Genomic DNA, 15,045 nt, shown 5'->3' with positions numbered 1-15,045 from the left:
ATACGCAAAGGACAATTGGAGGATGAAAAACTTAAAGAGATAGCAGAGAATGTAGTGCTTGGAAAGGCACCCGGATTTAGAATGGATGAGAATGGAACTCTTTGGTTCGGAAAACGGATATGTGTACCGGAAGTGAAAGCTATCTATGATGCAATTCTGCAAGAGGCCCATGAGTCTGCTTATTCTATACATCCCAGAAGTACCAAGATGTACTTGGATCTCAAAGAAAAGTATTGGTGGTATGGTTTGAAGAGAGATGTGGCAGAATATGTGGCTTTGTGTGACACTTGCCAAGGAGTGAAAGCTGAGCATCAAAGACCTGCAGGGTTACTACAACCAATGAAGATCCCTGAATGGAAATGGGAAGAAGTTGGCATGGATTTTATTGTAGGATTACCCCGCACTCAAAGAGGTTATGATTCAATATGGGTAATAGTGGATTTTTGGGATTGGCTAGTTATTACCGAAGGTTCATTGAAGGCTTTTCCAAGCTAGCCAAGCCTATGACAGCTTTGTTGGAAAAGAATGCTAAGTATGTATGGTCAGATAAATGCCAGGCAAACTTTGAAGAGCTAAAGAAGAGATTGACTACAGCTCCAGTATTAATTTTGCCCGATTTAAACAAGAACTTCTCTATATATTGTGATGCATCCCGTTTGGGTCTTGGATGTGTGCTTATGTAAGAAGGAAGAGTGGTTGCATATGCATCCAGACAACTAAGGAAGCATGAGTTGAATTATCCTACTCATGACTTGGAATTGGCAGCTGTGGTTCATGCTTTGAAGATCTAGAGACATTATCTGATTGGACATAAGAGTGATATCTATACTGATCATAAGAGTTTGAAGTATATCTTTACCCAATTAGATCTGAATTTAAGACAACGTCGTTGGTTGGAATTGATCAAAGACTATGATTTGGAAGTGCATTATCACCCGGGAAAGGCAAACGTCATAGCTGATGCACTTAGCAGAAAGGGGTATGCCAATGGAATTCAGACAACATCTATGTCAGCAGAGTTGTGTGCTAAATTAGAGTATCTCAACTTGAGCCTGGTCACTAATGCAATGGAATTGGTGATAGAGCCTACATTGGAGCAGGAGATACGCAAAGGACAATTGGAGGATGAAAAACTTAAAGAGATAGCAGAGAATGTAGTGCTTGGAAAGGCACCCGGATTTAGAATGGATGAGAATGGAACTCTTTGGTTCAGAAAACGGATATGTGTACCGGAAGTGAAAGCTATCCGTGATGCAATTCTGCAAGAGGCCCATGAGTCTGCTTATTCTATACATCCCGAAAGTACCAAGATGTACTTGGATCTCAAAGAAAAGTATTGGTGGTATGGTTTGAAGAGAGATGTGGCAGAATATGTGGCTTTGTGTGACACTTGCCAAGGAGTGAAAGCTGAGCATCAAAGACCTGCAGGGTTACTACAACCAATGAAGATCCCTGAATGGAAATGGGAAGAAGTTGGCATGGATTTTATTGTAGGATTACCCCGCACTCAAAGAGGTTATGATTCAATATGGGTAATAGTGGATCGACTCACCAAGGTCACTCACTTTTTACCAGTCAAGACTACTTATAATGGTGCAAGATTAGCAGAGTTATACATGGAATGAATAGTGTGCTTACATGGTGTTCCCAAGAAAATTGTGTCGGATAGAGGCACCCAATTTACATCGCAATTCTGGCATAAAGTACATAGATCTTTGGGAACAAAGTTGAATTTCAGTTCTGCTTACCACCCGCAAACCGATGGACAGACTGAAAGGATCAACCAGATTTTGGAAGATATGTTGAGAGCCTATGCACTCCAGTATGGTGATAGTTAGGATAAGAGTCTGCCTTAGGCAGAGTTTTCGTACAACAACAGTTATCAAAAGAGCCTCAAGATGGCACCTTTCGAGGCGTTGTATGGACGTAAGTGTAGAACGCCTTTGTTCTGGAATCAGACTGGAGAAACCCAAGTGTTTGGTCCCGTTGTCCTTAGAGACGCGGAAGAACAAGTAAGAATGATTAGAGACAATTTGAGAGTGGCTCAGTCTCGACAGAAGAGTTATGCTGATACCCGCAGAAGAGAGCTGACTTTTGAGATTGGTGATTATGTGTACCTGAAAGTGTCACCAATGAGAAGTGTGAGAAGATTCAATATGAAGGGAAAGTTAGCCCCAAGGTATATAGGACCTTTTAAGATCCTAGAGAGACATGGAGAAGTAGCTTATCAGTTGGAATTGCCTGAGAGCTTGTCCGGTGTGCACGATGTGTTCCATGTTTCCCAGTTGAAAAAGTGTCTGAGGGTACCTGAAGAACAAATTCCTTTGGAAGAACTTGTTGTCAAGGAAGATCTTACTTATGAAGAGTATCCGATAAAGATCTTGGAAACTGCCGAAAGAGTTACGAGAAGCCGAATAGTAAAGATGTGCAAGGTACAGTGGAATCGTTATACAGAGGATGAGGCTACTTGGGAAAGAGAAGAGGATCTGAGAAAGACTTATCCCCAACTGTTTGAGTAAGCAATCACCCGAATCTCGAGGTCGAGATTCATCTTAAGGGGGGTAGAATTGTAACACCCTAAAATTTGAATTCTTTTTAAAATAGTAAATTTGATTTAAATATGCAATTATATGTGCAATTCAAATTAGGAAATAATATTTCTTTTATGAAATTAAAAGAAAATACAAGAATAGAAACATGTTGATGCATTCATGCTATTGCATATTTATTTCTGTGACGGGTGGTTTTGTTCAAATGCTAAAAGATTTTAAAAACCTTTTGAAAATGAGTTTGAAAATTTTATTTATAAAAAGAAAAAGGAAATTTCCTTCCATTCCCTCCCTTCCTCAGTTTCGGCCCGCGGGCCTTTCTTTCCGCGGCCCAGCACTAGCCCTAGCCCAGCTCGCCTCCCTTTTTCCCGCTCGGCCCAGCTACGCACCAGCAGCCCAACCGCGCCAGCCCAGCCGCGCGCTCCGCGCCGGCCCAGCTACGCGCGTCCCAGCAACTGCCGCGTTAGCCCCGCTAGCCCAGCTCGGGCAACTGCCGTCGCCGTGCGCCTTCGCCCCGCGCCCAGCCGCTGACCGCTTGGCCCCGGCCGTCAGAGCCTTCCCCCACCTCCGCACGTCCCGCGCCTGCGCCCGAGTCCATGCCGCAACCGTTCCGCGCACGATCCTCGCGTCGTGGGAGCGCCCCCGCTCCCCTGCCTCTACTAAAAGCAGCCGAGCCCCCGCGCGCCCCCTGCCGCCCCCCCCCCCCCCCCCCCGTTCTCGTTTTTGCGCTTGCCAAGCACCGAAGAAGGCCGCAACCGCCGCACGGAAGAGCCTCGCCAACCACCGTCCTCGCCGTCCGCGGAACGCTGTCCCCGAGTCGCGCTCGTCCCCGGTTGAAGTCGCGGTGAGCTCCGCCATGCTTCCCTCCTTCCCCCTATGCTTTCAATTTGGTATTTCGTGGCCGTTTGGGGCCCTATTCGCAAGCGTCCGCGAGCTTTGGCCGCCGGCCATGGCGTCCGCCGCCTTGGCTCACTCCTCCGGCCGTCGTGATGGCCTGGGCGAGTACCCCTTCTCCCCAGCTAACTCCCGGTGCCCTCGGTTCTTCGAACCGTGGCCCATAGCCACCGAACCGAGCTCGCCGACATGTTTCTTGTCGTCGGCAATGGAGCGCCGCCGCCGGAGTTACTGTGCTTGGCCGGATTTCTTCTCTTTCCCCAGATCCGTTGCTGACCGTCCATTTCTAATCCGACGGCCATCATTGGCCGATACCCCTTCGTGGGTCAAATTGCTAAAGAGCCCTCCTGTTTTCGCGTAATAGAACCCACCGTCCTTAGCGTATTTCCTCGAGTACGCATTCTCGTTTTGAAAGCGTATAGTTCACTGGTTTAGTCTAAAGTACGCTTTCAGTATTTACAGAAATGCCATTCGAACTGTTTCGCTTATAGAATTGTCGTTTTAACTCCGAATTGATCCATTCAAATCGCGTTAGCTTCGTAATTTCATAAGCTACATGTTGGAGCTACTGTTAGTCAAGTTTGGAACTTTTTAATTTCATGGTTAGAATTAATTAAATATAGGGCGATAGGAAAACCCGTTTTAATCATAACTTTCGCATTTTAACTCCGTTTTTCGTGAACTTCGCGTTGACGTGATCGTAGCGAAACGTAGGTTAGTTTTACAGACATTTTATCTTGATTTCAATACTATTGGTGTACTGTTCTAATGATAGGAATGTTTGCTTTGCATGAATGCTTTTGGAATGTTGTATGTTGCCGTGTTGGTCGCGTTCAGACGGTGAGGAAAACGTTGGAGACCAAGAACTCTTCGACGACCAGCAGGAACAGCACTAGTTTGTGAACCAAGGCAAGTATAACATGGGCCTTCCTTGATGTCCTATTTCACTTTAATCAATTACTCATTTGCATGTGTCTAATTTTGATACCCATAAGGACATCCTAGTGATTGTTATCCTGTTCCTTGTCTCCTATGGGTTAAATGCATATGGGTAGATTGCTAGTGCTCTAACTGAACTTGATATACATGTTGATGAATAATACTATGGAACAAAGTGAGTAACATGATTTATAACAACTGTTCCATAGGGCGAAAGTGCAAATGACCTTTGTTCATGTTGCTCCCGGCCCTCCATAAGGACTTATCTGTCGGCAAAAGCTGGGACTGACAGTGCAACCGGGAGAGTCATATGGCTCTGACTTTAGCTCAGTAATAGGACCTTTCCTAGCTGGATAGAGGTTACCTTTTTGGCGCAAATGGGGCTTGCCACTTTGGGTATAGGGCTGCCTCTGTTCCTATGAGTATAGCCGCGATGGATTTGTGCCATAGGAAAGGGGGGTCCCTACATCTGCCTGCCAAGGAAACCTAGCGGCCCTAACTTGTTAGGGAAACCTATGAAATGGCTTCATAGTGTACCCTGCCCGCTCACCTTGGTAGTGTCATGGGAGTAATTAACCCGGGCGTATGGGGATCACGACTCACGGTGAATGTGCACCACCTCTGCAGAGGGTAACAAACTATTATAACAGCCGTGCTCACAGTTACGAGCGGCCCGGAAAACTCACAGAATAACTGGTTAATTGTTGATGATCATTTAAAGTTGTTCAATGATGATATATGGTACACTTGACCCCGATATATGTTCTTATGGGAATTAAATGGGAGCTTAAGCATAACTTGATAATACTTGAGAATAAAAGTTTGACCTATTAAAAATGCTAACTGCAGTAAACCAGAGTCTATCCTTTTTGAGCTTCATAATCCCCATGTTAGCTTGCTAAGTACGGAATGTACTTACACTTGTTTATTTTCTTTACTTGGATAAAAATCCCGGATGGGTAACAGATGACAACGGGTATGAGGATTTCCCGGAGGATTATTAGGCTTGTGGTCAACCAGTTGACCTTCCCTGTGATGACGGCCATGAGAGTTTATTATCTTTTTATTATTCCGCTGTGATGTATAAGACTAAGTTTTATTATAACTCTGATGTATGAAACACCGTGATGATACTATTGTAATTTGTCAGCTTGTGTGTGTGATTGATTCCTGGGCACACACGAGTCTTGTGCATTCAATTTTATCCTTAAAATTGGGTGTGACAACATGGATGTGTAATGGAACCTTTTTTTTTTTGAATCGTGTATAGTGAAACCTGGACCTCAAGACTCAACTAAAACTTGCAATGAACCGAAGACCTTTCTTTTGGCACGCCCACAGAGGCACAGACCACGGCCACGCGGCGGCACAACCACAGTATAGATGTCAACGGGCCCCGTTCCCCGAATTACCGTGGGGAATTTACCCATTAGGGGACGGGGATGGTATGAATTCTACCCCCACGGGGGATTAAACGGGGCTGAAGTTATCCCCGTCGGAGATCTCGGGGGCGGGGATGGTATGCAGGCCCCCGTCCCCGTCCCCGCGGGGACCCAATTCCAAAGGCCCATATACTGGCAATGCCCAATACCTGTGATATATAAGTAATGTTGCAACCTTAGCTCCTGTCGAAACGATCAACGGAAACGCGAAACGAAAGTTACATTTCATAGTCCCGTTATATCACTTAGGGTTTTAAACTAATTTTTATTAAGCGAAAAAGCTATAGGACATATATGTGCTACTTAAATAAAGTTTGAAGTGCAAACTTTGTAGATGATGATGAAATACCTGCGGCCCATGGGGATCCCCACGGGGAATAATTCCCCGCGGGGATGGGGATGGGGAGAAAGTCTCTCCCGTGACGTTTGACAGGGATGGGGATAGAAATTTTTTTTCCCCACGGGGACGGAGATGGGGAGGCACTCCCCGACGGGAAATTCCCCGTTGACATCTGGAGCCACAGCACTATCAGCGTTCAGCGGCAGGCCAAGCAGCGCGATGTGGACTGCTCTATGGTCCCCCCTTCCGCCTCGTCTCCACAGCAACCGTGGCCCAAACAGAACCCGGACCCACATGCAAGCCGTTCTGGGCCTACAGGAAGAACCGCCGTTTGCATGATGCGCTGGGCCGACCATGCGCCTTCTTCAGAGTATGGCGAGGTCCAATGAGATTGAATGGGCCGTCTTGTGCGCTTCATTCCAGGCGGGAAGGCACTGCGGCCTATGGAGCAGGCGGCGGCGGCGCACCGGCGAATCGGCTGCGCGAGCAGGGGCTGTGTGCCTGAACCTTGGAAGGCTTGGAAACATGCTGAAGATCTGCGACCGATAGTGAACTTCATCCGCAACAGCTCCAGACCTAGTTTTCAGTTTACACGTCGCTTGAAAATTGCTTGAAAGTTTTTATGCCTTGCCTACCTGTGAATGCTATTATGAAATTTGCATACTTCGAACTCGCATGTTTTTTTTTTTTTTTACCATGGACTTTCGTCTGAACTGGTTTGAAACTTGTATTCCCGGCATCCAAACAGGTGATCTCAGATGTCCAATCCTACAAACCGCTTAAGCTTTTCAAAGCCACGAGGCACGTGCCCTACAAAGCCACAGCCATAAATTCATATTTGAAGTTAAAATACGAGGCCACGTGTAGCGCGAGATGTTATGCAAATGCTGAAAGGCGACAACTAGAGCGATGTATCAACCACTTTTGTATTTTATTATTTACTAGGTAGTGTGTCCGTGCGTTGCTACGAGATAACTAACAATTTATACTAAAAACAAACGGATCGCACGATAAGATAACAATACTGTAAAAATTAAATACCAACGTTAAAGTGACATTTAATCCAAAAAGCAAAGTTTATGAATTTAACACAGTCACGGAGTTTGTGGCGTCGCAGGCTCACAAACTCTACTTTATAGACCTTTCCGTGATGCGGCTAAGATAATATTTTATATTGGCAGGAAGAAATCTCCGATATCCATTTCTTTCATTGTAATCTATTTATCTAGACAATGTTTGAGGTGAGGGCACCGTTATAGTTTTTAGTAGCTTTGCGATATTGTCCGAAGCTATGAGATGATTGATGTCTTGCAATGATCCTTTCATTTTCTATCTATGTTTAATTGTTTATTCAGTCTATTTTATAGGCACGCCGATAGATAATGGATGACAAAATTCAAGCATCCATAATTTATCTCTTTGACTTTGAGCATGAGTTTTGTTTTTATTTTTTAATTGATATATTGTCCTTTTGTTTTTACTGTAGCGTTAGCACGGACATGCATGAAAAACGAAGATGTCTTTACACTGCAGAAATCTTTCAAGAAGATCATGCATATATATATACAATCACCTAAATATTCTAATTAAACTATAAAATTTTGAATTAGCATACGGGGTAAGACGCAAACAGATATTTCAAAACTACCTATAGAGTCCAAAGAACTTAATAAATAAATCCTTCTGAAGGCAATGCAAATTCTCTCTAATCTTTCATTTGGTGTAGTTAGTGTTATCATAGTACCCGCATGTATTCATGGGAAATAAATCATGGATAAAACGTGGATATTTTTTGGTGCGACATTCCAACATGGGTCCATCATCCTGCCAATATCCTTGAGGCAGATCACATAAAGGATGAGAGTCCCTCTGTGAGATTGCTCACAAGAGACTCAAACTTATATCTGATCATGGTAATGTTGAATTGCTTTGCATCAAAAGCATCGACAATGATAAATGGGGACATAGGTGTTAGTATGCATAGTGGAGGAAAACTCAACATTGGCCTTCTCAGCAGCTTTTCTGAGCATTTACAGTGCTAACTTGTCCTTACTCAGATAGTCAAGAGGTGCACCATAAAATTATGCACTACTATGAAAAATGTCACCATTGGTTGCCTTGACCTAAAAAATGTGTCGAAATTAAGAATTACAACACCTAATTCAACATCTTGTAACAGACACTCAAGTGGATACCTGATTCTATAATATATGTCAGTGTGAAATAGTCCTAAAGCCACACATATTTATACGGTGAGTATAACATACTTTGTTTTAAAATTTTATGATAGATTTTTTAAGACACGCAGTATTATCCATGTACATGCACTAATATTTACATATATACCCGAACCTGTGTGTAAAGGATTATATGGAGATGCAGCGGAACTTATTCATGGATTTATTGGCGCATGAAAGAAATGGATATCGGAGAATTTTTTCTGTCGATATAAAATATTATCTTAGCCATATCACGAAAAAGTCTATACAATAGAGTTTGTGAGCCTGCGATGCCGCGCTCTCCGTGAGTGTGTTAATATCACGAACTTTGCTTTTTGAATTAAATGCGACTTTAACGTCGGTATTTAATTTAACAGTATTGTTATCTTATCGTGCGATCCATATGTTTTTAGTACAAAAGATTTAGTTGTCCCGTAGCAACGCACGGGCACGCTACCTAGTTGAATATAAAAGGAGAGAACTGGCTGCATTCGTACATATAATGTACATCAGTTAAGGTTTTGTTTGAATTAACTCAGTTCGCGAAATAATAGTAATAACTAAATGTGGCATATATCAAATTCTTTTAGCCACTGTTTGTGTGCAGAAGCGAAAAACATCCCAACCGCGCTTGCCCTAATATGAGTATTTGAAGTAATAAACCTTTGAAGAACATTAACGTACCTCCCTTCCAGAGATTGGGTCGAATCCAACCTAGAGCCTCGGAACCCAGCGTCTTTTCCTGGACGGGCTTCACTTCGGATGCGCCGGTAGCAATATCAACGATCTCCAATCGATGGACCAAGTCGTATGGATCCCCGTACAATGGCTCAGACATGTAGATTTTGTTCTCCTTGTACTTGGATACACTTGTTCCACTGAAGCTTTCATTGAAATGTTTAGACATGAACAGTGTCTGATCACCGATGTTCCTCACCCTGGACCACTCCGGCGTACGGTCGTGGATGTTGCACTTGTAGATCGCGCTGCGTAGGTGAAGATCTATGTCTCGTGGAACGTGCTCACCATGGCACCCACAATGTGCAGCTCACCGTTTAATTCCAGGTAGCTGCGATGGCAGAGCCCTGCAGGTGGCGACAGCGATGGCAGTAGTGTCGCGGTTGGAGTAGCGCCGGCGGCGTTGCTGCTGCAGACGGAGATTTCTCCAGTGCAATCGATCGCCAAGAACTTGTCTTGGCAGTGGACGATGGACCCCACGGAGAACTCCAGTTTGATGTCGAGCAGCGTCCATGCGCTGTCGACTCCAACCCGGCAGAATGCTACCTCCGTGGAGCACCCAAGCATGGCCATGGCCTCGCACTCGCGGCCGGCGGCGTCAGGCGGCGCCGAGAGCACGATCTCACGAAAGAACACGTCAAACATCCGATATGATAGGGACTAAAAATTAGGAGGGGAAACCAAACACCCTCTATCAATATATATATATAAATGTGTCCCTCTACATACATATATAAATTCGGTGCGAGGAAGCACACAGATGATATCATATCGGTAGTCTCATAACAACCGTGTTTAAGCTTGTCCAGAAGGAGGTTTCGTTGAGGCGAGGTAGAGGACCCCGCCGGCCATGTGGAGGCTAAAGTTCGGAGAGGGAGGAGGGCCATGGAGCAGACGGTGAGTGACTTCCATGGCCGGCAGGTATGGGAGTTCGACCCGGACGCTGGCACCGACGAGGAGCGCAGCAAGGTGGAGCAGCTTCGCCGGACGTTCACGGAGAACCGCTTCCGAAGGAGGGAATCGCAGGACCTCCTCATGCGTATGCAGGTTTAAATATAAATAAAGAATGTATTTTATAAAAGCTAAGTAGGCTCACCTTACGCTACGTATGAAGGTATGATACAGTTGTTAGACTGTTGTTGATGCTGCTTCTATATTGCGGTACGTGTGATTTGATGGACAGTTGACTGGAAACAAACATCTGCATGCGGATATGCCCGCCGCCACCAAGATAGAGTATGGCGACGAGGTGACGGAAGAAACTTTGCAGGAGTCGTTGAGACGAGCGCTCGGTTGGATGTCTGCTCTCCAAGCCGAAGATGGTCACTGCCCTGGTGACTTCAGTGGGATTATGTACCTGCTGCCGTTCTGGGTTCGTATTAATTCCTGTGTCTCGTCGACGATTGCACTTGCTCAGTTAGTTGGCTCCTAGTAGTACATGCATGCCGACCTTCTTCGGCTGTGATTGCTGCAGCAGCATTCACTCAGAGCTTCAACAGTTTTTCTTGTACAAAATAAAAAACTGCAGCCAAATTCACTGTATAAAACTTGCAGCCAAATTCACTCGTGCTACCTAGCTACCTGTCGTAATAATAACGTCATCTTTTGTATTACAGATTTTCGCACTGCACATCACAGGATCGGTCGATGCTGTCCTGTCGAAAGAGCATATACGTGAGATATGCCGCCATATCTACAACCATCAGGTACCTACAACCACTATTTTTGACAATATTGTTACTCTTGTATACTTCCTCCGTTCCAAATTATAAGTCGTTTTGATTTTTTCGATAAATCTATTTTAATATGCATCTAGATATAATAATATATCTAGGTACATGGTAAAATGGATGAACCCCATTTTGCTATGTATGTAGACATATTATTTTTCTACGTACATAGCAAAATGAATGTTCCAAAAAAATTAAAGTGACTTACAATTTGGAACAGAGACTATAATACTATTATATACACAATAAAAAGGCGCACGCGGGCAGTCCTGTCCTCCCATCACACCAACTCCACCAAGCATATTAATTTTTTTCACGACCATACCCAAGCACGTTTTTAACTCACCATGCATATTTATGCGCGATGTGAGTCAGATGTTCTATGTGAAAGACATGTCTACAAAATCAAAGAGAGGAAAAAACGAAGACATCAACTCAATGATCAATGAGCCAAAGCGCCACATAGTTCTTTCATGGAAAATAAATATAGTGGGAATTAAAGACAAGTAAGACATGTCAGAAGATTATGAAAGAAATATCCGAATTCCACCCTTTATAGTGAAGAAAGATCCAAGCATCATGTTAAATGACGAAGACACTCCATGGTTACGACAAGATCATAACCAAGGGTCATACGTCAAGAAGAAATTCACTGTTGTGCCCGCATGATACAACGATGCATGTTTAATATATTATGTTTTAGAGACGGATATTATGTAATATGTTATGACTTCACATTGTAATATGTTTAATATATGTTTTAAATTTCACAAGTGTGTGACATAGTTTTAGAAAGTCTATATGAGATTCAAGAATTTATGACTAGTGTTTGATAAAACTTTCTCAAATGGGAAAATGAGCTATGTAATAATTGTAGATCTTGCTGAGATGATCAAACTTGGTATTCAGAGTTTTTTCATCTGAGGTCATTTAGTGTCTCATTTGAGCAAGTTTGACCAAGTCAAATTTGGTCAAATGAAAAAAATAATACTTTGACTCTAGTATTATGAACTCTAAATGACTTCAAATTGAAAAGTTTTGAATACCAAGTTTGTTAAACTCATCAAGATCTACAATTATTGTTTTGGTCAACTTTCCATTTGAGATAGTTTGGATGGTTCAACTTTGTGATTTTTAAATTTCGACGCCTACAAACTAGTTTTCGGAACCCTAGATTGTCTCAAATTGAAAAGTTTTGAATACCAAGTTTGTTCAGCTCATCAAGATCTACAATCCTTATATAGGCCATTTTTCATTTAAGAAAGTTTGAACAAAATATAGTTCAAATTTCACAAGTGTGTGACATAGTTTTAGAAAGTCTATATGAGATTCAAGAATTTGTGACTAGTGTTTAATAAAACTTTCTCAAATGGGAAAATGAGCTATGTAACAATTGTAGATCTTGCTGAGATGATCAAACTTGGTATTCAGAGTTTTTTCATCTGAGGTCATTTAGTGTCTCATTTGAGCAAGTTTGACCAAGTCAAATTTGATCAAATGAAAAAACAACACTTTGACTCTAGTATTATGAACTCTAAATTACTTCAAATTGAAACGTTTTGAATACCAAGTTTGTTAAACTCATCAGGATCTACAATTTTTGTTTTGGTCAACTTTCCATTTGAGATAGTTTGGACGGTTCAAATTTGTGATTTTTAAATTTCGACGCCTACAAACTAGTTTTCGGAACCCTAGATTGTCTCAAATTGAAAAGTTTTGAATACCAAGTTTGTTCAGCTCATCAAGATCTACAATCTTTATATAGGCAATTTTTTCATTTGAGAAAGTTTGAACAAAATGTAGTTCAAATTTCAAAAGTGTGACATAGTTTTAGAAAGTCTATACGAGATTTAAGAATTTATGACTAGTGTTTGATAAAACTTTCTTAAATGGGAAAATGAGCTATGTAACAATTGTAGATATTGCTAACATGATCAAACTTGGTATTCAGAGATTTTTCATCTGAGACCATTTAGTGTCTCATTTGAGCAAGTTTGACCAAGTCAAATTTGGTCAAATGAAAAAACAATACTTTGACTCTAGTATTATGGACTCTAAATGACTTCAAATTGAACATTTTTGAATACCAAGTTTGTTAAACTCATCCGGATCTACAATTATTGTTTTGGTCAACTTTCCATTGGAGATAGTTTGGACGGTTCAAATTTATGATTTTTAAATTTCTACGCCTACAAACTATTTTTCGGAACCCTAGATTATCTCAAATTGAAAAGTTTTTAATACCAAGTTTGTTCAGCTCATCAAGATATATAATTGTTGTTTTGGTCAACTTTCCATTTGAGAAAGTTTAGATGGTTCAAATTTATGATTTTTAAATTTCAACGCCTACAAACTAGTTTTCGGAACCCTAGATTGTCTCAAATTGAAAAGTTTTGAATATTAAGTTTGTTCAACTTATCAAGATCTACAATCCTTATATAGGTCATTTTTTCATTTAAAAAAGTTGTAGAACAAAAATACTACATTTTCTTTATTTTTATAGCTTCAACAAAAATTTATTGTCATTTTGGTCAAAAAACCGAGAAAAAATTGAAACATTGACCTTACAATAATGTGATAATAAATTTCCTATCGAATAATATTAGTTTTTATTAATTTTGCATTAACAAATAATTAGTATTAGTAACATTTATATTCTATATTCATAAAAGAAATTAAAAACTTTAGGTTAAAAAATTTTCCTATTTACAATAAATAATTAGTTAATCAATAGTATTTTTTAAAATAAATATTGCAAAGTATTGAAGTTGCTATAGAATTAATTAGTATTAAACAATGAGAACAAAATCAAAATCCCAGGCCTTTCCAATTACTCTGGCGGGCTGCCAAAATTTTCAGGCCTTCAGTCTCGGCCCAGGCCAGGAACCGGGACTAAAGGGTGGGCGGAATTGCCCGCCCAAAAATACCTTTAGTCCCGACTGGTAACACCAACCGGGACTAAAGATCCTTTAGTCCCGGCTGGTAAGCCGAGCTGGGACTAAAGGGTTGGACCTTTAGTTCCTGTTCGGCTTACCAACCGGGACTAAAGGAGCTTTAGTCCAGGTTGGTGTTACCAGCCGGGACTAAAGGGTCCTGGCCTATATATATCGAACGGTTCCTTTGTTCATCTTCTACTTTCGATCTACAACGTCGATCTTGTCTCTGCCGCGCTCGGTCGCATCAAGCTCTGCCGCGCCGCCGTCGTCGTCTACCCCCGCCCGGCCTTGTCGTCGAGCCCCGCCCGACGGCCGTCGAGCTCGTCTCTGCCGTATGTCATCCTCGCGTGGCTCAGCTCGGCCCCGTGGCCGGTCAGCACGCCCGCCATCCGCCCCTAGCTTGCTATCTATCTCGGCCATATTTTTTTAGATAGTTTTTAGATAGTTTTTTAGATAGTTTTTGATATATATGTTAGATTAAAATGTATTAAAATTTAATTAGTAGTTTATTCTTAGTTTTTAGTTAGTTTTTAGATAGTTTTTGATATATGTTAATTAGATTTAAATGTATTAAAATTTAATTAGTACTTTATTTAGATAGTTTTTTAGATAGTTTTTTATTATAGTTTTTGATATATTTAGTAATTATTAATCTATCTCTCTCTCTATATGTGTTAGATTTAATTATGATTTAGTAATTCTATCTATGTATATATGTTAGGTTTAATTAGATTTAGTAATTAATTCTATCTAGATATATGTGTGTTATTTTTTAATTGGATTTAGTAATTATATTCTATCTCTCTATATATATGTTAGATTTAATTTTGTTTTAGTAATTGACACATGCATATTTTATTAGTAATTCTATCTCTATATCACATGTATATTTTATTTTAGTAATTCTATCTATATATCACTTGGATATTTTATTAGTAATTCTATCTATATCACATGTATCTAGAGAGAGATTCTATATGTATACATATATATGTACTTAATTATTTCTATGTGTATATATACATGTACTTAATTATTTCCATGTGTTGAGAGAGAGAGAAAATTGTATCTAGAGAGACATTCTATGTGTTATCACATGCATATCTAGAGATATATACATATGCACTTATTTCTATGTGTTGAGAGAGAGAGAAAATTGTATCATTCTGTGTGTATATATACATGTACTTATTTCCATGTTTTTGGATCGAAAGTGTTTTTGATTTGATTCCAAAGCCTATACCTTATTATTGTTTAT

At 41.1% G+C, this 15,045-nt stretch overlaps 1 protein-coding gene across 1 annotated transcript; it reads left to right on the top strand.

Moving 5' to 3' along the window:
- Positions 1-9,910: 9,910 nt before the first annotated feature.
- Positions 9,911-11,647, top strand: LOC136506194 (achilleol B synthase-like). The gene is made up of 4 exons (XM_066501311.1): positions 9,911-10,168; positions 10,305-10,493; positions 10,738-10,827; positions 11,227-11,647. Exons 1-4 carry the CDS (start codon positions 10,007-10,009, stop codon positions 11,359-11,361), a joined length of 576 nt encoding a protein of 191 aa, XP_066357408.1. The 5' UTR covers positions 9,911-10,006; the 3' UTR covers positions 11,362-11,647.
- The last annotated feature ends 3,398 nt before the right edge of the window (positions 11,648-15,045 follow it).

The sequence above is a fragment of the Miscanthus floridulus genome, chromosome 14 (assembly GCF_019320115.1).
Source record: "Miscanthus floridulus cultivar M001 chromosome 14, ASM1932011v1, whole genome shotgun sequence".
In the NCBI taxonomy this organism is placed as follows: Eukaryota; Viridiplantae; Streptophyta; class Magnoliopsida; order Poales; family Poaceae; genus Miscanthus; species Miscanthus floridulus.
The sequence above is the reverse complement of the archived record's forward strand: the minus strand, read 5'-3'. Positions and strand labels throughout refer to the sequence as shown.